The sequence below is a fragment of the Haemorhous mexicanus genome, chromosome 2, assembly GCF_027477595.1.
Source record: "Haemorhous mexicanus isolate bHaeMex1 chromosome 2, bHaeMex1.pri, whole genome shotgun sequence".
Taxonomy (NCBI): domain Eukaryota; kingdom Metazoa; phylum Chordata; class Aves; order Passeriformes; family Fringillidae; genus Haemorhous; species Haemorhous mexicanus.
In genome coordinates, this window is record NC_082342.1 from 84,730,525 (window position 1) to 84,757,558 (window position 27,034).

Sequence of the window (27,034 nt, forward strand, 5' to 3'; positions counted from 1 at the left end):
GGTGCCCTCGGCTCCCGCCGCCGCCGTACGTGGCCGCCACAGCCCCGGCGCGTGGAACACGTCCCTCCCGTGATTGGCTGCCTGCACAGCAGGCCCCGCCTGCCTCGGCGCCCTATTGGTCAGTTTAGGCCCGGTGCTGCTCGCGCTGCGGGCCGCGAGGGGGTGCGCATCCCCGCGGGACGGGGGGGCGGCACCGCGCATGCGCCGCCCTCCCGTGGCCTCTCGCAGCCTGTCCCCACCGGCCCCGCGCCCCGGTCTCGCGCCATGGCGGCCGCCGCCGAGGAGCCGTTCCCTTTCCACGGGCTCCTGCCCAAGAAGGAGACCGGCGCAGCCGCTTTCCTCGCCCGCTTCCCCGACTTCGACGGGCGGGGGGTGCTGCTGGCCGTGCTGGACACCGGCGTGGACCCCGGGGCGCCGGGCATGCAGGTAGAGCGGGGCGGCGGCGGCCCTGAGTCACGGCCGCGGCTCGCAGGGAGCTCCCGGGTCCCGCCGGCCGACCCCGGGAGGACGGGGACGAGTGCGGGGGTGGCCGTGGCACTCGGGCGGCCCGAGGCAGCGGCGGCTAGAGCAGGGGAGGCCCCGGAGGGTTGTCCCGGGGACTGTCCCTGTGGCGGGGAATGTCCCTGTCCCGGGGACTCGTGGCTTGTGTTCGCTCACGGTTCCCGCCCAGCACGCGTGAGCGGGGGCTCGGGTGCGGGAAGCCGGCGAGATGCTGTAGCCGGGGGCTCCGCACCGCTCGCTCCGGTTGCTGCTGCTGTGAGGATCCTGCTCCTCAGCCGTCCACAGGCGTGTTTCGGCACTTAAATCTCGTGGGCTGCCTTCGCTCGCGCAGAGCTCATTATAAAAGAACGCTTTGTGTTTTTGTTAGACCTTGGCGTTACTTCGGCAGTAGGTAGCTCGAGGCTACACGCAGCCGCCTAGGTCTTTTACATGAAAAGTATATTTATGGCATATTTTGCATACCCGTCTTTCTCTTTCTATTTCTCTGCGTTTTATTGCAATAACAGTCTGTATCAAATTCTATTCTGCCAGCTTTTTTTTCTTGATGTGCCAACTTTGTGTCTCCATGTCGGTTTTGTAAATTTGTGTGTGTGATGTCAGTTTGGGCATTTCCCAGCACTTACTTCTTTTAACCCTTGTCTCTTAACATTTCTTATCTTGTGGGTTTGCATGTGGCCCTTTGTGTCACTGCTTCTTTTGATTTTTTGTCAACATGTTTTGTCTGAGTGATGGCAGAAGAGTCCGTGGAAGAATGATTCTGAGTTGTATGCAGCTCACTTGGACGCTGAATCCTTTGTTTTGTTTTGTTTTGACTAAGCAGGGCTTGTGTTGGTTTCTGTCCTTTCTTTGGTGTGGAATTAACTCCTGAGTGACCTCATTCAGGGACCTGACCCTGGCAGATCATTAGTTCGTTTTCTGAAATGACTCCTTATGGGATGGGGTTAAACTAGAGGATGAGTTAAGAGGACAGGATGGAGGGAAGGAGTGGCCAGGTGTAACTTCGATTGAGTTAAGCTGAAATGAAGCTGGTGCATTTGGTAAGAAGTTGTGGGTAAGTCGAAGAGTAATTGGAAATCTTAATTAACGCTAGCCAAAAGGAAAGCATGATAATACCATGGGCAGAGCAGAAAGTAGAAGACAGTTAGGAAGGTGTGAATATGAATGGAATGATGTGCATAGTTCTGAAGTTTCACATATAAAAGCAAAAACCCCTAAGATTTCTAGAGGTTCTAGAATGAGTAGAGGTCAACAACAACAACAAAACCCCAATATGAATTTATTGGCAGTAGTGGGGAGCTTTGTTGTGATATAGGTAACCCAAGGCTCTTTAGGAGTATTTACGAAGCACCATGATCTCCCTGTTGACCATATCAATTTTCTCCAGCTTTCTTTCTTTATGCACAAGATAGAATTTCAGGCAGTGCAGTAAAAGATTTGTAGAAGTAGTAGAAGATTTGGAGAGCAGAATGTGTAATTCATGTTGCAGTGTGTGAGAGTAAGTTTGCAGGGTTGTTAGAAAAACATGTAAAGAAGTTGTGTGATCTTTCCACACTGCCCACTTAATAGACCTGGGCTTGCTAAAGTACAGCCAGGGGAGACTTATTGCACAGGGAGTTATAAAGGAGGCATAGGCAGCACCCAGTCTAGAATTGCTTTGTAGGTGTTTCTTCAGCAAAAGAATGTTCTCACTCTCTGGAGCATTTGCCAGTTTACATTTTGGCTCAGTGCAGTGAATCAGTGTCCTGGGCATAGGCAGTGACACAGCATAGCTGTACTGCAAGAAGTAGTTTCTAACCTTGAGACGATTTTTTGGAATTTTTTTTTTTTTTACACCCCTGTCTCTGCTGCTGCTTCTTTTCCTAACTGTCAGTCTTCTTGTCAGTTCCTAGCCTGGCATAGAGTTAGAGCTATAAGATGTTGAATCCCTTCCTAACCTATAGCAACGTTAATTGGTATTACAACTTTGAGTTCTGGTTAATGACAATAATTATTACAAGATAAAATGAGCTATTGTGATTTGGATATAGTGCAGTCCTTAGTCAAAACAAAACAGTTAATTTCTTAGCTGCTCCATAGTGTTTCATTCCTGGGTAGGGTTCCTTTGCTTGTTGATTCTGTGACTTGGTTTGTAAACATTGATAGCACTGTTTGTTCCCTTTTTGAGGGACATAAAGATTTGGGGACAGAGTTTAACAGGGAAATATTATGTTTCTGTTCTTCCCTGGCTGCTTGCTGCTATAGAGAGAGTAGTTAACAAAACCTTCTTAGATCTGTTGTCTGTTGGTTGGCTTTCTTTGACGCATAAAATGTTAGTCTAGCTTGTACTTACTTTCCTTTTCTTTATGAATCTTTTGTAACCAGTGCCCTCTAGGGAATTCCTTTCACCTCCTCTTCCACTGCTTTTCCACTAGTTGACACCAACTGTAAAGTTTAGTTTGTCTGCTTCTTTCATGTGAGTTTTTCCCCCTTTCAGTAGTCTTGGTAGAATGTATTTCGTACTGTCTGCCAAGTCATTGTTTGTAATTCCTCATTAAGGCACAGTGACTGATGAAATTTTAGGTGCATTTAATGGAGTGTTGTGGTTGTATATGTGTAGTCTCTGCTCAGCCCCACCCTGTCCTTTCCCTGTTCCTGTTGTGGCTTCTTATGTTTCATGATAGGTAAGTCACTTCATTTCGCTTCTTGCAAATTTATTTATTTTGTGAAGTGGCATTTGGAATTACTATTTACTAACATTAACTTGTGCTTTTATGTAACAACTTTTTAGCAGTAGCAGCTAGTTTTGTTTTACTTGCTTTTCAGCACTGAGTTTAAAAAATTGCTTGGAAATTATTTTGTTTGTGATGATGTTGATCAGCTGTCCCGTGACCAAAGTGCTGAAGAACTTGTTCATCCCTTGTGGCTGCAGTAGCTGTCAGTTGGAGTCAGTGATTATATGGGCCAGCAAAAGTATGCTAAAATGCATCTGGCTTTCCTTTTTCTTGTGTTGTGTCAAAGATACTGGTCCTCCTCTACTTCTGTTATAACTTGTATCAGTTGCCAGAATTATGCACACAGATATTAGTTACTAATTTTAATATATCAGTTTACTAATTTATCTGCTTTACAAAGTCAGAACTAACATGTAAGTAGGATTTTAAAACTTCAAGCAGAAATGTATAAACAGCAAAGTAGTTTTCAGTTTTAAACTACTGATTTATTTTTTAAATGCCTATAGGCAAGCCATAATAATTAAAGTCGGATTGGGGATTTTTTTTCTAAACACAGTATAAAATATTTTTAATTGTATAGAAATTTTTTTTTTTTAATTTTAATGCAAAAGGTACTAGAATGTACCTTCTGTCTGTAATCAATTCATTACTTCAAGACTCTTCTGTACACATAAGGGAATTGATCAAGGTGACTTGATTATTTTCTATTATAATTTTCAACTCAGAATTACAAGATTTTCAAAAGAAAATTGAGCTGAACTCTTGAGTTTCACTCTGGCATTGCTGCTGGTGGGCAGTGTGCCGAAGAGCAGTTCATGGTAGCAGAAGCCGCTGTATCGGTTACTTGCTCTAAATTACTGTGAACCTGTCTGGATTGCTGCTGTTAGGATTTGAGCCTTAGACCAGCTGAAACTCTGAGTTTCTTGTGTCTGACTGAAAGACTCTGATTTCTTGGTTCTGACAGTACAAACTCATGTGCATGTGTGGGCCTGCTAGGTTTCAGCTAGGAGGCAGAGAGCCATAGAGTGTAGGAGTTGCACCTTGTCTTTCAGGCTAGGAAACAAGTCCTAAAACTATCCAAGCTTGCTGCACCATAAATCTGTGTTCTGGCCACCTGTTGCTGTATGACTTGTGTCCTTCAAGCAAGTCACCTTGGATTACATTTTCATTCTTGTTTTCTTGTACTTTGATCACTGAATAGTTGATTTTGAGTAGAGGCATATTGAAAAATGTCTAGTGCTGCTAATGTCAGGATTGGCTTGCAGTTGCTTTAGTATTGGAGCAGCTCTTGACTTTTGTGTGAATTGTGGCCAACACTGAAGACATTAATTACAAGTGCTTAAAAAGTGTATGGTTTAGTGCGTACACACTGTTTGCCAAGTAAATTTTCACTACTATGTAACTATCATTTGGTCAATATTTTACCAGGTTAAGATGCTCTTGAGATTTTCTGCAGTGAACTTGAATTTCTATGAACAGAGTAGAGTGTTGGTTTCTGTCATGAAAGCCTAGCAAGCCTATTCAAAAGTATTTGTTACCTTCTGGGAAATGAAATTGATGCTGTTTTTATGGTTGCTATGGGTTTGCAATATTTGGGGCTGGTTCTTTTTATTTTTTTAAGGTGTTTAAGTCTGTTTCATTGGGGTGTTGCTTGTTACTTGTCTGGGTTGGTTTTTTGTTGTTGAGTTTCTAGGAGATTGTTTTTTGGATTTTATGGATTTTGATTGAGTTTTTGTTTGTTGTCTGTTTTTTTTATGCCATGAATTTCAGATCATGGAAGTATCTATGCTTGTTTGCTGAGATGTGATAAGAACCTGACTCTTGTCCTTTTGGCAGCAGCGGAGTGACTTTTATGAAACAGTTTGAATATGTTGGTAGTTTCCGATGCATGAATTCTCAATTCCAGAGCATTACTGGAACAAAACAACCTTCCATATATTATGTCTAACATCAAAATTACTGATAGAGAATAAAGGCAAAAATACCTTATATTTAAATGGTAGAAAATAACAAATCTTGCTGCTTTTCTGAATATGAAGCTTTTTTCACTTTCAGTGTAGTTAATGTATAGGAAATACTAGGAAGATGATTGAGATCTTCTTTTTTTAAAATCAGTCTTTGATACAGAACTGTAAAAATGTGTATATATGATCAATTCATAGAATCACAGAATAGTTTTGGTTGGAAGGGACCTTGAAAGGCCATCTTCAAGGAGCAGGGACATCTTCAACTAGATCAGATTGCTCAGAGCCCCATCCAACCTCTCCTTGAGTGTTTCCAGGGATGGGGCATCCACTACCTCTCCAGGCAACTTGTTCCAGTGTTTCACTGTTCTTACAGTGAAAAATTTCTTACTTATAACTGGTCTGATAGTCTCCTTTAGTTTAAAGCCATTCTTCCTTGTCCTATCACTGACTGTGCCATGTAACAAGTTGCTTCCAGGTTTCTTATAGGCCCTCTTTAGGTCCTGGGAGGCTGCTATAACATCTTCCCAGACTCCTTATAGAAGTATTAGGTGTATATAGCTTACTTACAGTTCAAGTGGATTAAAACACAAAGTAGAATCTTTGAAATGAGAAAAATAAAGTAATAGTAACTTGTGTCTCTTTTAGGTTCCTTTAAGCTCAGTTAAGAGATTCCAGTTTGTGAGAGCTTATACTTCAGCACCTGTCATTTTCTTACTTATGCACTCATTACTATAAAATTTGTCCAGAATGAGGGGTCACAAGCACCACAGCAAATAATATGAAAACAAATAGTAGTTCTTGCAAAAACCTTTTTTTGCAAATTTACACTTGATTTTAAATTGAGGCTGCCTGTGCTTTGTTGATACAATTTTTTTATTGTTTTCTCTTCTAAGTCCTTATTAGAAATAAGTGGATGTGTATGAACCAGAAAGAGGGACTTGTTGGTCTTAGTTCTTTGAAAATTTATCTTGAGTTCAGGTTGGTTTTATGGCCTTCAGTTAAAGGTTGGGTGTCTGAAAAAGCTAGTTGATTTTTAACAGCAAAACTTTCCTGGTTTGTGTGCTAAAGGGTTATCAAGTACATTTTCCAATTTTTACGTGCTTGTATTTTCAGGTTACAACTGATGGGAAACCGAAGATAATTGATATAATTGACACCACAGGCAGTGGTGATGTAACTACATGTACCATTGCAGAACCTAAAGATGGAGAAATTACTGGTCTTTCTGGAAGAACTTTAAAGGTGAGTATTTGGTGGTACAGAGACACCACTGGACATCATCTTCTTTGGTTAACAGCAAATTTAGCACCTGTTTTGGTTTTTACAGAACTTACTTCCTTTTAACCAGATGTTGTGGTTTAAACTGAGCTGGCAGCTAAGCACTATAGAGCTTCTCACTCAGCCTTCCCCTGGCAATATGGGGAGAAGAGAATCAGAAGGGTTAAACTGAGAAAACTTACATGTTGAGATAAAGACAGTGTAATAGGTAAAACAAAAGTCTTGCATGCAAGCAAAGGAAAACAAGGGATCCATTCACTGCTTCCCATGGGCAGACAGGTGTTCAGCCATCTCCAGGAAAGCTGGGCTCCACACGCATGGTGACTTGAATATAAGTGCCATCATTCTGAATGACTCCCCTTTCTTCTTTCCTGGCTTTATATGCTGATCATGATGCCATATGGTGTGGAATATCCCTGTGGTCAAGTTGGGATCAGTTGTGCTGGCGATGTCCCCTCCCAAATCCTTGTGCATCTCCAGCCTTCTCACTATTTGGGATGGGTGAGAGAAAAAGCCTTGACTCTGTGCAAGCACTGCCCAGCAACAGCTAAAACATCCCTGAGTTATTAAGAGTGTTCAGCACAACTCCAAAACAGCCCCATATCAGCTACTGTGAAGAAAATCAACCCTAGCCCAACTGAAACCAGCTAACCAGATCTTACCCAAACCTAATGCTGCATTTACTCATCTTCATGTAGATTGCTTAGTGTTTTTTACACTTTTTATATCTTTATTTTTGATATGTTTTGTAGCTGAATAGGGGTGTGTACAGGGCTTTTTGGGGGGGGTGATAAAAATTTAATTGTTTGTTCAAAACAGTTTCTGATACAGCTTTGGAAATTGGCTGAAGAAAATGTGCTAATACGTTTTAAAAATATCAGACAGAGTAGTGTCTTTAAAGGTGCTAGTATTTTCCACATTTGCATAAGCTACAAGAGGAATTGTGTTAAGCTCGTGGTGAATAGATTTAGAGACCAAAAAATCTGTGAGGACCTAGTTGTAGACTCATTTAATTGTCACTATGCATAGCAAAAATGCTATTGGGTTTCCAGAAGGGACATGAAATCTAGTAGAGGTCTTGGGTACACAGAACTGATGTTGCTAACATATTCTTGATTTCCCGATTGGATTGATGATGTGATATGGGGGCATCACATCTTTGGATCTCTCCATACTGTCAGCTTTCTTCTTAATTTTGCACAGAAGATGATTGTAAGGCTGAATGTGTTGCTCTTTTACTTTTGTTACTAGGATGAGTGTATCCTGATATACAGAGTCTAAACTGCTTCGAGATGTAAAATGAGATATTCAGATGTTTGTCATGGCTTCCAACCATACTCGCTCATGTTAGGTTTCACTTACAGTACTGTTATGTCCCCAGACCTCTGCCCAGCAAATTCAGTAAAGCTGGGACTTTGTGTTTTAAAAGTAGACTATCAGAGCAACTAATGTTTAAAGATGTTCAGTGGCAGTGTCACAGGAACTGATACTGATTTTTGGGAGCTGGATTGAAAATGCCGTGTCATGTTGTTGGAACAGTGCAGTAGTTACTGTTATGGAGACAGAATTAAATTGGTAGTATTTGGAGGTTTGTTCTGCTAAGCTCTCTTATACAGTGTTGGGCTTTTTTGTTTGAGGAGTTCTTTTAATGCCATTAGTTAACCTATTTCTAAATGTACTTTTCTGTAGATTCCAGCAAATTGGGTAAATCCTTCAGGCAAATATCACATTGGCATAAAAAATGGCTATGATATCTATCCTAAAGCTCTTAAGGAGAGGATTCAGGTAAGGTTGCATTATCTTTTCTTTCTGGTATATAGTCATATTTTACAGTTCTGTTTCTTAATTTTGTTAGAATACTACAGCCTGTGATTTGCTAACATACTTAGATTGCTAACCAGCCCCTGAATGCTGTTCTCTCTGTTTTTTATTGATTCCATTTCTTCTGTGATTTTTTCATAGCAATTGGGGGAATGCTTAGAAATCCTCCTCACAGTGGTCCATTGAGGCGAGAAGTACAGAAATTACTGATACCTTCTTTTTAAAATTGTGTGGCAATTTATGCTTATTTATACTATTGTATGGAACTTTTTTAGCCATTGTCTCAAATCAGAATTTTCAAATTATCTTTATAGACTTCATACTTTGACATATATTTCTTAGTATGTTGAGGAACCTCTGTTTTATTTTGCAGAAAGAGCGCAAGGAAAAGCTCTGGGATCCTGTTCACAGGCTTGCTCTGGCAGAGGCCTGTAGGAAACAAGAGGAATTTGATGCTGCTCATAGCTCTCCCTCACAGGTTTGTGTGAAGCCTAATTTTATGAACTTGTTCTCTGCAGCAATTTGTTACTGGTTGACAGGATTAAAATGTTTCATGAGATGAGTGAAGGAAAGGTACTTGTGAGTATTTTGGCAGATAATTTGCAGTGTATCTTCTGATTAATTTTATAAGTCTTTATATGCATGGTTGTTCAGTTTGCTTAGTGTTGTTTACTTTTGAGAGTTGGTGTCAAATATGAACTTCAAAAATTTGTTAGATATTTTCAGTAAGTTTTATTTTTATTTAATGTGCAATGTTTTGAGGCCACCATCCTTGTTGTGTTCAAAGTCGGAATTTTCTAAGCATATTTCTTGTGTAAACTGTGTACTATTTTAATGAAGTACTAGAAATGCCTCAGATACTGCTTTATCATTTAATAGTCTTTAAGAAAATAATGGCTTTAAATGTTACATTTACAGAAATTAAAAGTAGTTGTACATAATAGGCTAAAAAGACATGGTGAACTGTTGAAAGCCATTGAACTTCTAGATTTTTGTGACTCCTAGGATAGTCTAACATTCCTGAGAAAGTAATGGAAAAAATGTATAGCACTAGAAAAGAACGTAGGATTACCTATCTTGTAATAATTTTTGAAATACTCTGAATTTTGTTTGTCTTATTAGGTAAATAAGCTAATAAAGGAAGAACTTCAAAATCAAGTGGAATTGTTGAATTCTTTTGAGAAAAAATACAGTGACCCTGGCCCAGTATATGATTGTGTAGTGTGGTATGACGGTGAGACCTGGAGGTAAATTACTAAACTTGTCTAAAATATCTTGTTCTTTACATAAAACAATAGCTTGCATTGAAGACTTGTTACCTTTTATATCTGCTCTCTTTATAGAGGTTTTAAGTATTTTTTTGCTTTAAAATAGTCCTTCTGTATCCATTGAGTTTCTTGACAGAATTCTGGTCCCAGATGAAGATGGGGTAGAATAAAGTCTTACTGGAGACGGTGTGATATGAGTGTAAGCTTATGGGATTTTTCTTCTGAAGCAGAATAAAACTGTTTTGACTATCCATTGGTAATGTGAAATAGGACAAAGCAGGTGTCTGTGCACAGACTTCAGGATGTAAGTGGCACATTTCTTTACTGATAATGTGCTTCATACAAAACAGTAAAACTTTGGATGTTTGTGTACTGGCACTGAACATCTACCTTTTGTAAAATTTCTTCCTTGAACTTGCCTACATTTTCATACTCCTGCTTTTCAAATACAGATTTATTAGAATTTAGTAGGGTTTTGAAAATCAGTTTATTTAGATAACTTTGTAGTTTCTGAATCTTAAGTATAAACAACCAAGTTTTAAAGTAGTTGCTCAAAGAACTATTTAAAGATACCATAACACAGAACCAAACTTCTTGAAGTCTTTTTGCTGTGCTCAGCTGGAGAGGGTAGGTAACCAGAAGTTACAGCAGCTGGGACATTGTCTTTTTTTGTTTGTTTGTTTTTGTCAACAGAGCCTGCATAGATACAAGTGAGAGTGGTGACTTAGCTAACTGTACAGTGCTGAGAACCTACAAAGAGGCTCAGGAATATGGATCTTTTGGAACATCTGAGATGTTGAATTATTCTGTGAATATATATGATGATGGAAACCTTCTTTCTATTGTTACAAGTGGAGGTAAGTGAAAATAATCTTACCTACTTAGCAGCGAAATGTTTTTATCATGAGAAGCAGTAATTTGTATTGGGTCTTGTTTTTGATACTTGGGACAGCTTGAGGCAGCTGTCATAGTACAGCATTTGTTATTATGGCTTTTAAGATCAATACTCATATTTCCTGAACTTAATCTATAATGATAGCTCATTACCAAACTTGCTTGCATTTTTTTATGAAATATTGTCAACTTTATGTACATAAGTATGTATACGTACATTGTGCATACTTAGGTATTCTTTAACATGTACATGCATCTTAGAAGCTGAACTAAAGAGAACCTTCTTTAAAAAAACCTTTTTGTTATGTTTGTTAAATATAGAGTGATGATTGATTTTTAGTTGCTCTCCTTTGTACTTGTATACTTTAAGAATCTTGAATATAATACCCATGAACAAAATGGGTATTGATCTTGATTTAGGTTTATGCAAACTTTTTTTGTTATGACAGATGTCGCTATAACTGTAGCTCCAACCACTCTGAACCTGTTTTAGAGTATTCTTTAAATAAATCATGGTTTGTTTTGGAAGCAAACTGAGTGGTTGGGATGGTATGGCTGCATTTGCTTTGAAAAATGCTCTTCATTCCTCATGAAACTCTCCCATCTCAGTAGAGCTACGTAAACAGTTCAGGTTTCTAAATAGATGGTAACTTATTTGAGATGTTCCTTTCTGTGTTTCTGTGCAGTTCTGTTTTCTATTCTTAATGCCTGCTACCTGAGTTGTCTCAGGTGTAGTATTCATAACTTTGAGTAGGAAGTGTTGAGCCTTCGAAGTAACTTGTTAATGGAATTAAGTTAATAATACTTTGTTCCTCTCTTCCTGCTGCCTCCTTTCTCTCCTTAAAAAGCTGTTTGCTTTGTTGAACCTCATACAATTAGCCTCAGTCTACTGATCCAGCCTGTCCAGATCCCTTTGTAGAGCCTTCCTATCTTCCAGCTGATGAGCACTCCTGCCCAGCCTGTTGTTGTCTGCACAGTGACTGAGGATACTCTCAATCCCCTTGTCCAGACCATCAAAAAATATTGAACAGGGCTGGCTCCACTGCTGAGTCCTGGTGAACACTGTCACCCTTTTGGTATCAGCAGAACTGGTGACTGGCTACTGACTGGATTTATGTGCTTAGAGCTCAATAAGTGAAAATTAATTGAGCTGTAGCATATTGAGTTCTTACGAATGAAGTCCACTAAAATCCATACTTTTCCTTTGCACAGGAGCACATGGAACACATGTGGCTAGTATTGCAGCTGGATACTTTCCAGAAGAACCAGAACGGAATGGTGTGGCTCCTGGAGCTCAGATTCTTGCAATCAAGATTGGTGATACGAGACTAAGTACAATGGAAACTGGCACTGGTTTAATAAGAGCTGTGGGTGTTTCACTGAATAAATTATTAATATCAGCTGTGTGATTTAAGTGTAGAATATTGTGAAACTTCATGCCCTACTTGTTTATAGGCTTTGTTTTTATGGTTCTACAGTATTTCCAACAAAAATACCAAAAATTAAAAAAACAACCAAGCCATCCCCCCCCAAAAAAAAAAACAAACCCTCAAGCAATAAATAACACAGCCAAAACCGCTAAAACCAACTAGAATGTATTTTAAAGCATATTGTAAGACTAGTGTTTTAATATAAAACAAGACTTCTGTTGCATAGAGCTCTTAGAGTTTCTCCAGGCTAACAGACTTGCGGTGTCTGACTAGCTTGATGCATGAGAGAAGTTACTTGCTTACTTACTGAGGTTCTTTGTGTTGTCACTCTATCTTTTATAGTTACTCAGATCTAGAATAAATCTAGAATAGAGGCAAGTATCTACCTATGTTGCTGTATTTGTGTTAAATCTTTTTTTTTCTTAAGAGTGAGGAAAAAAAGCATTCCTTTTAGTGATGAAATACCCCCTTATCAACTCATTTTCTGTATAATGAATTGATAAGGAAAAATGTTACTCAAGAAAAGGATGTAAAAAGACTATGTTTATGGTCCATAGGATATTTTGATGTAGCAACATGAACAATAATTTTGCAACTCTTTGGAGTTTAATGAAACTGCACAGGAAAGGAGAATTTTATGTTCTTGAGACAATACTGATGCTGTCTGCAGTTTTCTCTTAGGATAATATCTTGATTTTTAGCTGGGAGCCTGGCAAGAATAAGGCTTTTCAGGGAGTAGGTTTTTTAAATTTTCTTAGTTATTTGGAAAAATAGCACTTAATTGCCTGCAGTAAATTATTTTCTAGATTCAAGAGATTTATCTGTCTTTCTTACATATGTAGCAAATCAATTTAAGCAGATGTTTTCTGTTGTTCCTGAAGTCACTTTCACTCTTCGACTAGCACGTATTTTGACTTCCATTTTTACTTTATCAGATGATAGAAACAATAAAATACAAATGTGATCTTGTCAACTACAGCTATGGAGAAGCAACACACTGGCCAAATTCTGGGTAAGTTAAAGTATTTTAATTCTGGGGTTAAAGTATTTTAATTTCACAGAGGTGGAATTGTATATGTTGAGTTTTCTGTAAGTCAGCTATTGGCTGATTGAATCATCCAGGCTCACATGATTCATAAGTTAGAAACTGCAGTATAAATTTCAAACGGACTTTGAAAGAAGTAAACCCATTGAAAAAGCTTTTCATTTATAATAGGTATACAAATATATCATACGCAGATTTATAATGCATATACAAACACTATTTTAGCATAATAAAGAACTTTTATAGTTGCAACACCACATAATGTGGGGGGGGTATTTTTTGAAGACCTAGGATCACTACATAGTTTTCACTCATTTTTGAAACCAGAAGATATTTTTGTGGTCAGCTTCTGTACTGGAACCGCCTCTGCTAGGTGTGGGAAGCAGGCTGCATAAGGTTCCTTGTTTGGGGAATGGTCAAAGGTTCTGCTAGAAATGGGAGCTTTGTCCTGTGGAAGAAAGCAATATTGTTGAATAAATTATTCATTTCTTTCTCTTACTTCAGGAGAATTTGTGAAGTGATTAATGAAGCAGTGTGGAAGCACAATGTAATCTATGTTTCAAGTGCAGGAAATAATGGTCCTTGCCTTTCTACAGTTGGATGTCCTGGTGGAACTACATCTAGTGTAATAGGTAAATAATTCATTTAGAAAAAAATTTTGGCAGTCTGTCTTTTCAAACTTTGTACTTTTGTTACATGTTTGAGTGCTGAACTAAATCTAAAAAATTGCCTGCTGTGCTACAAGGTTAATTCTGAGAGAGGCACTTGCTCTATGCTTAGGCATATAAATTTAGATTGTTATCTTCTTACAATTCAAGACCTTACATATGTTGAAAAGAGATGGGAGGCAAATGGTCTTGATTTAATGTGGCTTTGTATAAAATTTGCAAAAGAAATCTTTGGTCTGGCTTATTTGAATATTTTAGGATTACTTTTTCAACTGTAACTGTCTAAGCCCACTACTTTGCTCCAACCCGTAGCTGCTGGTAAATGCAACTTAGGAAAATATGATTCTAAGTTGGATTCTAATTAGTCTTCTGGAAAGTATTGCAATGCATTTTGAATTGTAAGAACTACAATTTTCGATCATCTGTCTTCATCAGATACTCTGATTTTTATTTTTAGTGAAACAGATGTTTTTAATTTGGATAGAAAATAATGCCATGCTAGGATCTAGTCCTTGTAGGGGAGGAATTTTTTCAGCTGCAGTGCCACTGCGGTGCAAATCTATTACTATCATTAAAATTCTTTTTCTAATAGGCTAATATATGGTTTTGATATTTTAGTGAAAGATTGAGTTATAAGATTCAGCAAAATATCTGGCATTTAGGAGTAACTTCCTTAGTCTTAATTTGTAAATAAATTCTTTGTCTCACTGCTGCATTACACAAGATGCTTTTTAAGTGTCAGAATTCTTATGCAAGGAGACCAGTATGTAAGGAGACTAGTGTGAAGCCTTGGAAGCTGGAGAGCTGCTATTCCAGGGCAGCTAGTAGAATTAATGCTGATTACTTTCTGGAAGTTAATCTGCTATTAATTCACTCCTGAGACTGGGGGTTGGAACTGGAACTAACAAGCTCTTTTCAGGTCTGCACTGGCTTTGCTCTTACAGTGCATCTACTCTGTCAATTCAGCTTAGTTGTATCACTCTAGAGACGGCGTGATTATTCACTCTGCACGCCAAGTAGCTTGCTCCTGTCCTCCATCTGGAGAGAACCAGATAGAGTTTTTGTTTTTTTTGAGGGTAAAGCAAAATACAGATGACAGGTTGGCTTAGTTCACACAGACAGACACGGGCCTTGCCAAATTTGTCAGCTTGGTATGGTAGTTTTGTACCACCATGCTTGTGCTGTAAACAAAATCATAGTTGCAGTGTACATCCTTGGCATTCTCTTCTACAGTTGCTACTTTATCAGGCTTTGATGCAGTCATTTACATACTCTGTGTACTTGGAACTGATACTCAGTAAAGACTGTCTCCTGACTGAGATGTGTGGATGTGGCCATTTGCTCCAGGGGGTGTTGCTGGGAGCCACGTGAACATGAACCAATTCACGTGAATTGCTCTGACATGCAGTTGTAGTTTGTGGCAGAGCAGTGTAAACAGAGGAAAGAGGTGCAGGAGAGGGAGAAGAAATGTACAAGTTACCTGTTGAGAAAGAAGTATAGAAGGTTATATTCCACCTGAATAAAAGTGAAACTTGGAATTTTGTGTGATATTTTACTATTATACAGTGTGCCCATCAGCATTTTTACTGCATAGCGTGATGCTTTACACTTGTCTTGCAAAAATATCTGGATTTAATGAGATGGAAAATGTGTGTTTCCATTTTAAATGTCAAGCAAGAATTCTCATAAAGAATTTAAACCACAGAAGAATTTTACTTTAGCTCTTAGTAAAAATTCATATTACATCTAAAATGCTTGAATGCTTTTTACAGGTGTTGGTGCCTACGTGTCACCTGACATGATGGTTGCTGAATACTCTTTGAGAGAAAAACTGCCAGCAAATCAGTACACTTGGTCATCCAGAGGGCCTAGGTAGGTTATATTCCAAGAACAATTGATAACTTTGGGGTTCAGGTGATATAACTCAAAATCTAAAATTGGTCACTAATACAAAATGGAAGTATTTCTTTCCTATGGAAAGAGCATAACTAGCCTGCTCTTCTGGTAACACTTTTGTGTATTGGGGTCTAGAACTCCTGGAGGAGAGGGTGTAGCATGGAACTCCCTCAGCAGTCTGTATTTTCCATAAAAGTATTTGGGTGCAGATCTATTCAGAGATGATAAAAGTTAGTGAAAGGTTGTTTGGAAATTTGTTTGCATTTTTTAATTTACTTTTTCTCTATAGCATTTATTTCATTAGGTTAGTGTGGTGAAGTTAAATGTGCTATAATTTATGAAGATTAAAATAAATACTGTTACTGTAGTGGTGTTACTTCTGGCTTCAGTGACATTGCTGTGATGGCGTAATTTGCTCAAGGGTTTTGTTTGAGTTCAGTAGAGGTGTGAGTAGGCAGAAAAAATTGCTTTCTACCTTACACTACAGAAAATTTTCTGAAATATGTGTGAAAGAAATTTTAAGGGCAATGTAAACTCCAATTTTTATTTCATTTCTCAGAAGCATCTGATAGAAATGTGATAGACAAACAGAGAAAAAAAATAGTAACATCTCTTCTTAAGTTCTTGCCAGTGTTTAGACTTTGGAATTGTTCTCTAGCTGTTATGGCATTTGTATATTTACAGGCAAGTATATTGTTTCAAGAATCTTACTATGAAAGATTGTCATGTTTTGTGTAGGGAAAAGAGAAATGTGCTCTCTACCTTCAGCTGAGAAAGGGAGATGGATTTGTAATTAATTTTGATGGAGACACACACACACACACACACACACACACATACACATACATTTATAGATCCCTTTTTGTGTGCTTAGTCACTGTGCCCTGTAAAGTAGTCAGCTGAAAGGCCAAGTCTGGCCAAAGGAGGATTCTCCTTGTTTAGGGTGCAGTATGCAGATTACTGGAGAGTTCCTAAAGTTTGCTAGAGCAGTCTTGATGTAGGGATCAGTCAGTCCCAGTAAGCAGTGGAGGCTTTCAGGCAGATGTGCTCTGCGATGCTTGTCCCAAGGTGTTGGGATGCAGAACCTTTTTATGAGTTTATGTATGGCTGTCATAAAATATGTCCAAACATCACATTGCTGTATCATACTTGGAATATTCTGATTTCAAACAGATTTTAGACATATGAAGGTGTTAGTGTGGGATATAAGTACCCTAAAATATCCTGCCTCTCTACAGAACTGAGTAGCTCAGGCACAGGGCTGTCCTTATTCAAGCAGTCCAATTTTTGTCTATCCAGAGCAAGAAAGATGGAGCATATCTGGCTCACAGAGTTGAAAACTAGATGCTATTTTAACTGTGCCATAGGCACACAGTTGCTCTGTTCCTAAATATGCGTGTGAAAGAAGTGGGGTTTAGGGATTAGGCCCAGCTGATGACCTATGTCTTGACATTACTTTTTATGTATTCTCCCCTTGCCCTCTTGTCTCAGGCTTGTAAATTCAAAACTTAACCTGGTAGTAAACTGTCAGCATGCAAAATTAGAAGTCTAGGTTTTGGATCTTTTCTAGCCTTCCTCCCCCTTTTACTATTTTTCTTTAGAAGCAATAACCATTGAATAGGCTAAGTGGAATACTAATTTATTTATTGAAGTGTTTAATAGATTGGTTTGTGTGCATTTTGTATTTCAAATCCCAGAAAGTATTCTGCTGGCTAAACTCAAGCCTGGTGGAGAATATTGAAGGAGTGAAAATTTAGAAACTTCTCACTGTAAAACAGGCACAGCTGATGATTAACATGACATTTTAAATTGTTAGTTGGTGGAAAGCTTTTTCTTGGGTTTAATGGGTTAATGGATTTAGTGAAGTAAAATGAAGTGAGTATTCTCTAAAGCAAACTTTTTTTTTAAAGTGTACTAACAACTTTACCTTAAATTTGGGGGAAAAAAAAAAAGAGTTGGTGTTTTAACCATTGCTTTTTAATGCTAGCACTGATGGAGCCCTTGGAGTAAGTATCAGTGCGCCAGGAGGTGCTATTGCTTCTGTTCCAAACTGGACTCTGCGAGGAACACAGCTCATGAATGGCACATCCATGTCTTCTCCCAATGCATGTGGAGGCATTGCGTTAGTATTGTCAGGTAAAGTGCTACAATGTTAAACATAGATGCATCATCTAAAAGAGGTTAGATACTTTTTCCTCTTAAAAAAATACTGTCACTTTCAAATATTTTGTTGTATCCAGTAACACCCTTATTTTTAATTTCAGGACTCAAAGCTAATAATGTTCATTACACTGTTCATTCTGTCAGAAGAGCATTAGAAAATACTGCAGTGAAAGCTGAAAACATAGAAGTATTTGCACAAGGACATGGTATTATTCAGGTATTTGAAAGAAAAAAAGAACCAATACAATATAAATAACTGCTGGTGAAAAACTAACCCACAAAACAGCCAGAACAGCTTTTAAGGTGATCTCACTCAGTTTGTTCCATGCTACTTGATTCTCAAATCTCTCTGGGGGAGAGGAAGGGAATGTAGTGGGAGGGGAGGAGGAATGAGAAGGTTCTTCCAGTTTCAGCATGCAGTTACTGTAAAATAAATGTGGTAACTGGACGCATTCTTAGGCTGATCAAAAAGATACATGTACATAAAAGTGGGATATAGGTTTTTATCACCCACATGTGGATTTAGGTGCCACATGGGTGCCTAAATTCTGTCCTAATGTCCAAAAACGTTATTAAGTATTGTCAGAGACAGTTGAACTTGTTCTATTCAGAGAAAAGTAAGTTCTGGGCAGTGAAAACAGATACCCATGCTGTTCATAGAAAAGTACAGCTGCAGTTGTACAGTGACTTTGCTGCAGGTCTGCACTAAATAGTCTGAGTGCTCATAGTTTCCTGTGGGCTTCAGAGTAGTTTGGAAATTTGTGATGTGATCCTCTGTGTGGTAAAGGCATACTGACTGTCTCCCTGTGCAATAGCTTATGTTCTTACAGAGCTGGGCCTGGTTTTTGCCTACAGTCACTCCTGTCCTAGCCTAATAGAAGTACTAAGATTTTTCTCTTGTGCTTCAAAATGCCAGCTATTAAGTGCTTAGCCCAAAATTCAAGTTTTGGAGATGCTAGAACCTAGTAAGTAATGTCTATTAAGCACATCTGTAATGCTGAGTTTGATACAGAAGGCAGCAGTGGTTGTAGCTATACTAAATAAAAATAAAATGCACCAATCATACTTGGTGTTTTAGTAGCCTTTGATTAAATTATGTGTTAAAATGTGATTAGAATTGAACTTGGAGATGAGGTGTTGTATGTCCACTTGTCTCAAAGGAGAGTGCCCTAATCTTCACTGGTGAAGGTACCTTGCTGTCAAGTAGAAGAGAATTTAAGATTTTTGTAGTCAGTTAAATAGCAAGTGAGGTGGAAAGGTGTCTTTTTAAAACAAGAAGATGAATTTGTTATGTGAGTTTATTGTGACAGCTCATGTACTTAAACCGAGAGCTGGATTCATGACCTGGTTCTTTTACTTCATTTCAATTTATAAGACTTGTATGGGTATTCCATTGCCTGTCTTTTTTTAACTGCTCAGCTTCTTATTGTATAAAAGTTTTAAATGTTTTGACTAGTGTTGCTTCACCTACAAAAAAGTCACCTAAATTAGAATAGTAGGTTTGGGCCTTGGGTCTTCTTCAGTGTCATCTCTGAATAGGAATCTTTTTGTGGATTTGTAGCAGAGGAGACTTGGCCTTGTTTGTTTTCTGAAATGTTCTTGGCTTTCTGGGCTCTCTGTGGCCCTTGCAGACTGCGAAAATTGCCTCATTTTCTGTACTGAGTATCTTGTAGTTGCACGTTGCTCTGATATAGCATGTGAGGTACTTCACTGCTTCTTACTGTGCTTGCTAAACATTTCATATTGAAGAGAACATGCATAAATTGCTATCAAGTTGAAATTTGTTAATTTAGAATTTGCTCTTTCTAACAGGTTGATAAAGCCTATGACTACCTCATTCAGAATTCATCATTCACAAGTAACATCGGCTTCACAGTTACTGTAGGCAGCAACCGTGGAATCTACCTCAGAGATCCAGCCCAGATTGTGGCACCATCTGATCATGGGGTTGGCATAGAACCTGTCTTTCCTGAGAATACAGGTAGGAAAGAGCTTTAGTAGGTGGAGGTGTAGAGAAATACAAACTTGAAACAAAAAGCCATGATAATGATGAGTGATAGGAACCTGTACTGTAAAAGGAGTCAGTATAACCATAAGTTTCGTGGTCAAGGAAGATGTGCAAAATAAACAAATTTTCCATTTCAACCTCAGACTGGCCTGTAGGGCTTTCATATTGTTTGAGGAGATTGTTGCTTCAATGCTTCCTCTCACTAAAAAAGAGATCTTTTTGTTCTGTAGAAATTTGAAGTTAGGTTGGGGGACTCTGGAGAAACAGAGAAGAATAGTCATAGATCCCTGACGTTTGATGAAATTACAGAACTTCAGGGTTTGTATTGTAGATAACTTTTGGTAGAGGTTGATGATTGCTCTAAAGATGAAAGCACCCATAAATTAGTTTCTCAGTTATTTAAAGACTATAAATTCTAGATTTGGACTTTATCTACGTTTTCACAACCTGAGAAAAATCTTGTTTAACAAATTAGACTTCCATTCACTATCTAATAATTAATGAAGATATCTAAGGGTATCTAGGAATACAGGAATTTATATGGATTTTATTACTAAAAGGGTAAAAATAACTTGTGTAGATGAAAATAAGGTTTAACCTTTTTTTCTGCAAACCCTTTTGCCCTGCTTTATTTAATAAAAATTGGAACACACTGAGAGACTGAATTCTGTTGTATTTGGGAAGGGAGCCATGTGAGAGCTTGTTACTAAGTTTATTCCTTTCCTAAAACCAGTGGTCATCAAGAAGATTGGCATGTGATGAATGGATGAGTTTATTTAGGGGCAGAAAGGGTATGAATTGGGGCAGGTTACTGACTCCAGATAACTTAGTTGCTTGACAGCTTACACTGTAGTCAGTGCATTTTAAATTAAATGTGTGACACAAAATAATTGTTCACTAGACTTCTGCAGGAAATAAGCAATCTAGAAGCAGTTAGGCATTTGCGATGGATGACTGGCACTGGTGCACAGATGTTGTTTCCCTAGTTTTCCCTGGTACCTGTTTTCTCTAGTTATTTCTGTGCTGTGTCTGGTGTCTTCAAGTTTGAGAAACTGTAAATAAGAGTTTAGGGAGGCTGATTGCTCAGTTTGTCTGTTGAGGCTCGCTTCAAGCTTTTATTTCTTCTGCTGGACTTATAATAGAGTGTTCTTTTCTCTGCTTAATCTAGGTGTGATGAAATGTCTGAAAATTAAGATAAGCTTAATTAGGACTAAAACTAAAAAAAAATTTCAAAGTGTCATTAATCTTTTGAGCAGGAAGAAGCTGCTAATAACTAAAACTTTTCAACATTTCAACTGCTCTGGATGCTTTTCTGGAAGCTGTGCCTTAATGCATAGCATTTTTTGGCATAAAAGCTAGTTTGCAGAATCTGCCAGACTGACTGTTTGCAAAGTCTGACTAGATTGTCATAGTAATTTTAATAGACTTTACCTCTTGCTTAGTATGCTTTATAATGTAGTTTGGTAATTAGCATAGCATTCAGAATCAATGTGATTGCTTTTTATTGTATTTCTCTGCATTAAGCAACACTTTATCTATAGCAGGAAGTTTATACCTGGTTCCAGACTCTGTTGTGGGTAGCCTTGCTTACCAGCCTACCTTTGGCTTTGTCAGGTTTGACTGTTTCAGGGGAAAGGAATTTCAGAGCTGGATACCACCTTTATTTTACTGCCTACTGCTGCTTTTCTTTTGTTGTCAAGTTAAAAGAAGTAATATAGAACACTCCCTTTGTGCAGAATCAGAGATCCAGGGGCCCTGAGGAATTGGTTCCTATTATATTTTGCCAATGTGTGTATTTTAACGGCAAATACTGTTACAGTGGACTCTGTGCCCATGTCTGTATTACTGAATTAATTTTATAATTTGTTTCCTGACAGAAAACACTGAAAGAATATCTCTCCAGCTTCATTTAGCTTTAACTTCAAATGCACCATGGGTCCAGTGTCCTAGTCATTTAGAACTCATGAACCAGTGTCGACACATAAATATTCGTGTGGATCCACGTGGCCTGAGTGGAGGAGTACATTATACAGAGGTATGGAAGTACTGGTGTTCTGAGCAAGATTTTGTGCCCTTGTCTGTCCTTATGGGGTCTCTATCAACATTTTATAGAAATAATATTTAGGGAAATAAAATCTTTGAGCTTTGCTGACCAGAAAGTAGTGCCGCAGTATCTTTCAGTCTATACAGACTGAAGCCAGAGTTCAGCAATAGTTGGGCTATACAATGTTCTATAGCACATGTCTATAGAACTTTGAGTATCTGTTTTTGAAAAATAAGAGCATATAGAAAGCATAAGCCAAATAAATAACCATTAAGTTTTTTCTCTCTGGTAAAATGAGTCAAAATGGGAAAAATATCATTTTTTTCCACAGTGATTGTTGGTGTTTTACTATTTCTAGGGGACAGTGCTCAAATGACCTTTTCTCCTCAGTGACAACTACAAAGATCCAAAATACTCTGCAGCTGGTTTAAGTTGAATGTTGTCTTCTATAGTTTGATTTTGACTACAGATTTTGAGTTGTTGTATTTTATTTTGTTAGGTGTGTGGATATGATACAGCAATGCCTAATGCAGGCCCTTTGTTCAGAGTTCCTATCACTGTTGTTATACCAACAAGGTGAGTAAATCCAGAACTCTTGAGAGTTCCTGGACTTTCTACAAAAACCTGGAAAGATTCTTACAGCAGGCTTATGCAGTTGTGGCATTTTTTATAGTTTGGTCATGACACCAGTGTGTGCTGGTGGGCTTAGCCACAGTGGCAGCAGCTTCCTGTTCTATCAGCATACAGATGCCGTCTGGCTTGTTGACCAAAGTATCAATCAATGTACTGTTCATATATGTAGGTCAGATGGAGTTTGGTTTTTCATTTCTGCCTGAGGAAGTAGACTACGTAGAGCCAGAGGGCATTATTTGGCCATTGTATACATGGGGATAAGCTTTGATCATAACTTCAATACAGTGAGTTTAGAGTTGGTATTGTGCCCATCTTTGGGTTAAAAATAAGACTTAAGTGATGTTGATAAGGAAGGAGAATATTTTATTAAACTTGTTTGATGGACAGTCTGCACTGAAAGACAAAGTAACTGTTCTCTAACTCGTTCATGGAAATATTGCTACTTCCATTCTTTAGCTCACTTCAGTGGCAGTTCACTCAGCCAGGAAAAGCAGATCCACTGAAAATGAGGATTTTGTGATAATTCTGTTTAGGCACTGTAATTCTGGGGAAGGTATTTACATAGTGTGGTGGATTTTAAATCTTTTTGATACATTTTACTGTCAGATTCTGTATTAGTAGGATTAATATAATGGGTGTTAAAGACTAAATATCCTCACTGTACACATTTTTAGAGTATTTTTGCATTTAAAAATGCTTCCAAAATTGGCTTCACAGCTTGTTTGACTACTATTTGTGGTTTTCTTTTGACATACAGAGTAGATGAATCATCAAGCTATGACCTGACATACACAGATGTCCATTTTAAACCTGGTCAGATCCGAAGGCACTTCATTGACGTTCCCCAGGGAGCTACATGGGCTGGTAAGGAAATTGTCAAGTCTGACAGATGCAAATTTTATTTAGTTAATGTGGTCAAAGTTGGTTTTAAATAATTTTTAGTTCTGCCTGTATTGGTCCATGAATATGTAAATATTTGTTTGATTTTTAAGGTCTTAGATGAGTGATTTTGAGTTATTTCACGGTTTTTGGTATAGTAGGATCTTGATTCAACGTCTTAAAGAAACCAGCTAATAACAATCTGAAGTGGTTGTGTATAGGTGGCGGGATGGTCCATGTTTATGGAAAAGTATCACTGTCTGAGGCTTACCTAGTTTTTAAGGTGTATGGATGTAGTGTTGAAAGAAGTCATAACTGAAGAAAATGTGATTTTCACAATGGGTAAAAATCTCACAATTTTGCAAGAAGGAGAAGAAGGGGTTTTTTCTCTGTCTTTCCTTGTGAAATTACTAAACAATAATCCTTTCAAAAATCTTTCATTTAGACTGAAGTTAGTGATAGGACTCTTTATTTTGCAATTCAGTAGTCTGTCCTATGCAGATAATACATCTGCACTATCTGATTTATTTTCACCATTTAATTGAGACATGTTTCTCTTTAATCATCCTCTGAATTTAGCTGGTTTTTTAACCTGAAAGAGCTTTTGAAATTAACTGATGTATAAGTACTTTTCACATGTGGAGCCACTTGGCGTTCTGCATAACTTCTGAAATTACAAATTGCTTGTGAAAGTAGTGTTTCTCTGCTTTTCTTCTAAAATTCTTGTGTCTTCAAACTAAATTTCTTTTTCTTTAATCTAGAAGTGACAGTTTGTTCGTGTTCAGCTGATGTGACTGCCAAGTTTGTGCTTCATGCTGTTCAGCTTGTGAAGCAAAAAGCATACAGAAGTCATGAGTTCTACAAATTTTCATCCTTACCAGAAAAAGGCTCAGTCATTGAAGCATTTCCTGTCTTAGTAAGTTACCTTGGGGTGGAGTAAATAAAATAATGTGTCAGTACAGTATAACATATTTGGGATTTTTTTCTCAGAGAAAAACCCCAATCCCAAGACTTTGTGTGTTTGTTACAGTAGCCAATGCATCTGATTTTCAGTTTTGAAAAGATCTCTAACAGCTTGCTAATGTTTCTGAGCTATTTAGTAATATAATACATGTTAATCTCTGCAATTTGGTTGTGTTTGTTTACGCAGAGCAGTTTGTTTCCCTTTCAAGTAGGAGCCATGCCTTGTTGGATAGTTAGCTTATTTTGCCTTTAGTGGTTAATGCAGTAGTCTGGGACATCTTCATCTTGAAGCCAGGGGTAACTGACTCACTCACATTCATACATCCTAGGTACAGGAGTCTTAGCTTGGGTAATGCTAGCTCAAGAATCCAAAACAGTCAGGGAATTAAGTAGCAGTTCAGGGGTGTAGGTAACAGAGCTTCCTTCAAGTTTGTCCCCTGCTTTGCTCAGTTTAGTTGTATAGCTCTAATGCCAAAGGGTAGTTATAATTCTTGTGCAATTCAGTCCCTTACCCTCTGTGGAAATATCAGGTGGGGGACCACAAGCTATGTTGGTCCCATTGACACATTTTGTCATTTTATTTAAAAACTGAAACAAGAAAAACCCAGAAAACCCCACCAACCAGGCAAAACTATCTCAAACCTCTCAAGTTTTGTGTCATCGTACTTAGGGATCGAGTGAGATTTCTTTTTCTAATGCATGTTTTTTAGGGGACACACATTACACTGATCTATGAACTAACCTGTCTGCCTAGTTTGAGGGATAAGAATAGAAGACAGAACATTTAAAAGCAGTGCCTTCCTGTGTAGGGTATACCCTGGCACTCCTTGTTTCAAAGCATTTGTCAGTCATGCTGTTTTGTTGGAATTCTCTTATGTTTTCTGAACCAAGTATAATGTCTTACTTGGTACTGTACAAATCTGTACAGTTGGAGTAAACTGGACATAAGAGGTCTTTTTTGAGTTGTACTCTGTTTTTTGGGGTTTTTTTGGTTGGGTTTTGGGAGGCTGGGGTCAATAGAAGAGGAAAATGGGAGCTGGAGTCTAACTTTGTGCTTTTTTTACCCAGGCTGGAAAAACCATTGAATTTTGCGTTGCTCGGTGGTGGGCAAGCCTTAGTGATGTTAGCATTAATTACACAATTTCTTTCCATGGTGTTCTTTGTGGTGCTCCTCAGCTAAACATGGTAAGTTTTCCACAGTGCTTATATTGAATTACTGTGAAATCCTATGGTTTCTGAGAAAAAAAAGAGCTTTTCTTCCTTCTTGCCTGAATTTAGAAACAGTGAAAGTATTTTTGTACATAAGACTTTCATGTTCTCTCTTAAAAGTTGTTAAGTTGGAGTTCGGTGCCAGAGAAGTGCCAGTTACCATTATTTATGATTTTTTTTCTATGCCTTTTCATTATAAACCACTAGTGAAAAAAGAAAGGAAAAAAACCCAAACAAAAAACCTAAATTCAACACCAGTACATAAAACATACTAAAAGGCTGAAAATATAAATATGTTTACAGTACCAAGTGTTTTATGTGAATAAACTTTGCTGGGACCACAGTTCTTGTACTTAAATATCTAGACTACCATTGCTAAAACAACAGCACTCTATACCATATTCAGAGTAAAATTTCCTTAAAATTTATTTTCTTTACAGTGTTCTGTTGAGATGTGGTGATTGGCTTGAGAGTCATCATTTAGGGTAGTTGAAGATACAGTGGGTGGGGCAGTGTCATGATTCCTAGTGTTCTGTGATACTAAAGGGTTGAAAAAGTTGCTTAATGTGTTAGTGTGATATCTACAGTACTTGTGTTCTTTGCTGTCCTGTGCAACCTGGCTTGGTTTGACACTGCCTCCCTCAGGAGAGAGCTCTTTTGAGAGTGGGTACCTACAGGAAGCAGCAGCATGCTGATCTGTCTTGGCTCCTGCCTTTCTTTCAGCTAAACTCCAGAGCAAATTGTAGCTCTCCTGTGGATGAATTTGGATGTATATAGGCTCTAAGAGCTGAATAAACTGAGGAAGAAATAATGCGTAGTGTTAAGATACCAGGTCTTGAACTGGTAGAATAGAAAGAGAAACATGTGTCAGTGATAGTATGCACAGAAGCAGCCCCCAGCCTTGCAGGATTGTACCAAATGAATAATGGACACTGAAAAATAAGAGAATACAAATAGTCTTTCTGTTCCTTTTTGAGCATGGGAACTTACATAAAATAAATTTCAATAGTGCTCATATACTAGTGTCTTTGTCATGGGATTCTGCTAGAAATAAACTTTTTAAATTATTTTGCCCATCACCAAGTCTGTGTATGCAGTATTGTTTCTCTTTTACACAGTTAATCTATTCTGTATTAACGGTCCTAGGAATCACCATAAAATACTTGTTTTAATAGTCTATATTGTATATATTGAATTACATATTGAAAGTAAATAATCCTAAATGCACATACAAATGTAATCCTGCCTGTAGTATGTCATAACAGTTCTGTACAAAGTAGTTAAATTAGGAAGGGAAAAGATGAACAACTGGAGCTTAAGTTTTATTTACATATGTTTTGCAAGTCCCAGTATTATCTGCTGTTGTAAAATAGAAATGCACTTGTGACGCTTTCAAAATGACACAGTATTACTTGCTAAAGTATAAATAACTACAGCTTATGTTGTATTTTTGGGGATCATAATAGGTAGTCCCCATCTACTGTTGTAAGTGCACAGAAGCATAATTGCTCTGTACTCTTCTTCTAGCACGCTTCAGAAGGCATCGTACGGTTTGATGTTCAGTCCCTGTTGAAATACGAAGATATTGCTCCATGCATAAATCTGAAAAGCTGGGTTCAAACGCTCAGGTAGAGTTTCTGGGGACCTGTTTTGGGA

The 27,034-nt window shown here is 38.1% G+C and overlaps 1 protein-coding gene across 2 annotated transcripts in view; it reads left to right on the forward strand.

Annotated features, from left to right (window-relative positions):
- The first annotated feature begins 200 nt into the window (after window positions 1-200).
- The window catches only part of TPP2 (tripeptidyl peptidase 2), a 52,686-nt gene continuing 25,852 nt past the window's right edge, over window positions 201-27,034 (forward strand). For both annotated transcript variants that reach the window (XM_059839306.1, XM_059839307.1), the window contains exons 1-19: window positions 201-426; window positions 6,293-6,421; window positions 8,147-8,242; window positions 8,652-8,756; window positions 9,401-9,525; window positions 10,240-10,403; window positions 11,653-11,807; window positions 12,806-12,882; window positions 13,420-13,547; window positions 15,356-15,455; window positions 17,467-17,615; window positions 17,744-17,859; window positions 19,455-19,623; window positions 21,528-21,685; window positions 22,194-22,270; window positions 23,085-23,191; window positions 23,968-24,122; window positions 25,238-25,354; window positions 26,906-27,006. In XM_059839306.1, coding sequence (XP_059695289.1) covers window positions 265-426; window positions 6,293-6,421; window positions 8,147-8,242; window positions 8,652-8,756; window positions 9,401-9,525; window positions 10,240-10,403; window positions 11,653-11,807; window positions 12,806-12,882; window positions 13,420-13,547; window positions 15,356-15,455; window positions 17,467-17,615; window positions 17,744-17,859; window positions 19,455-19,623; window positions 21,528-21,685; window positions 22,194-22,270; window positions 23,085-23,191; window positions 23,968-24,122; window positions 25,238-25,354; window positions 26,906-27,006 — 2,390 coding nt within the window. In that variant the 5' untranslated portion in view covers window positions 201-264. The remainder of the gene's footprint in view (window positions 427-6,292; window positions 6,422-8,146; window positions 8,243-8,651; window positions 8,757-9,400; window positions 9,526-10,239; window positions 10,404-11,652; window positions 11,808-12,805; window positions 12,883-13,419; window positions 13,548-15,355; window positions 15,456-17,466; window positions 17,616-17,743; window positions 17,860-19,454; window positions 19,624-21,527; window positions 21,686-22,193; window positions 22,271-23,084; window positions 23,192-23,967; window positions 24,123-25,237; window positions 25,355-26,905; window positions 27,007-27,034) is intronic.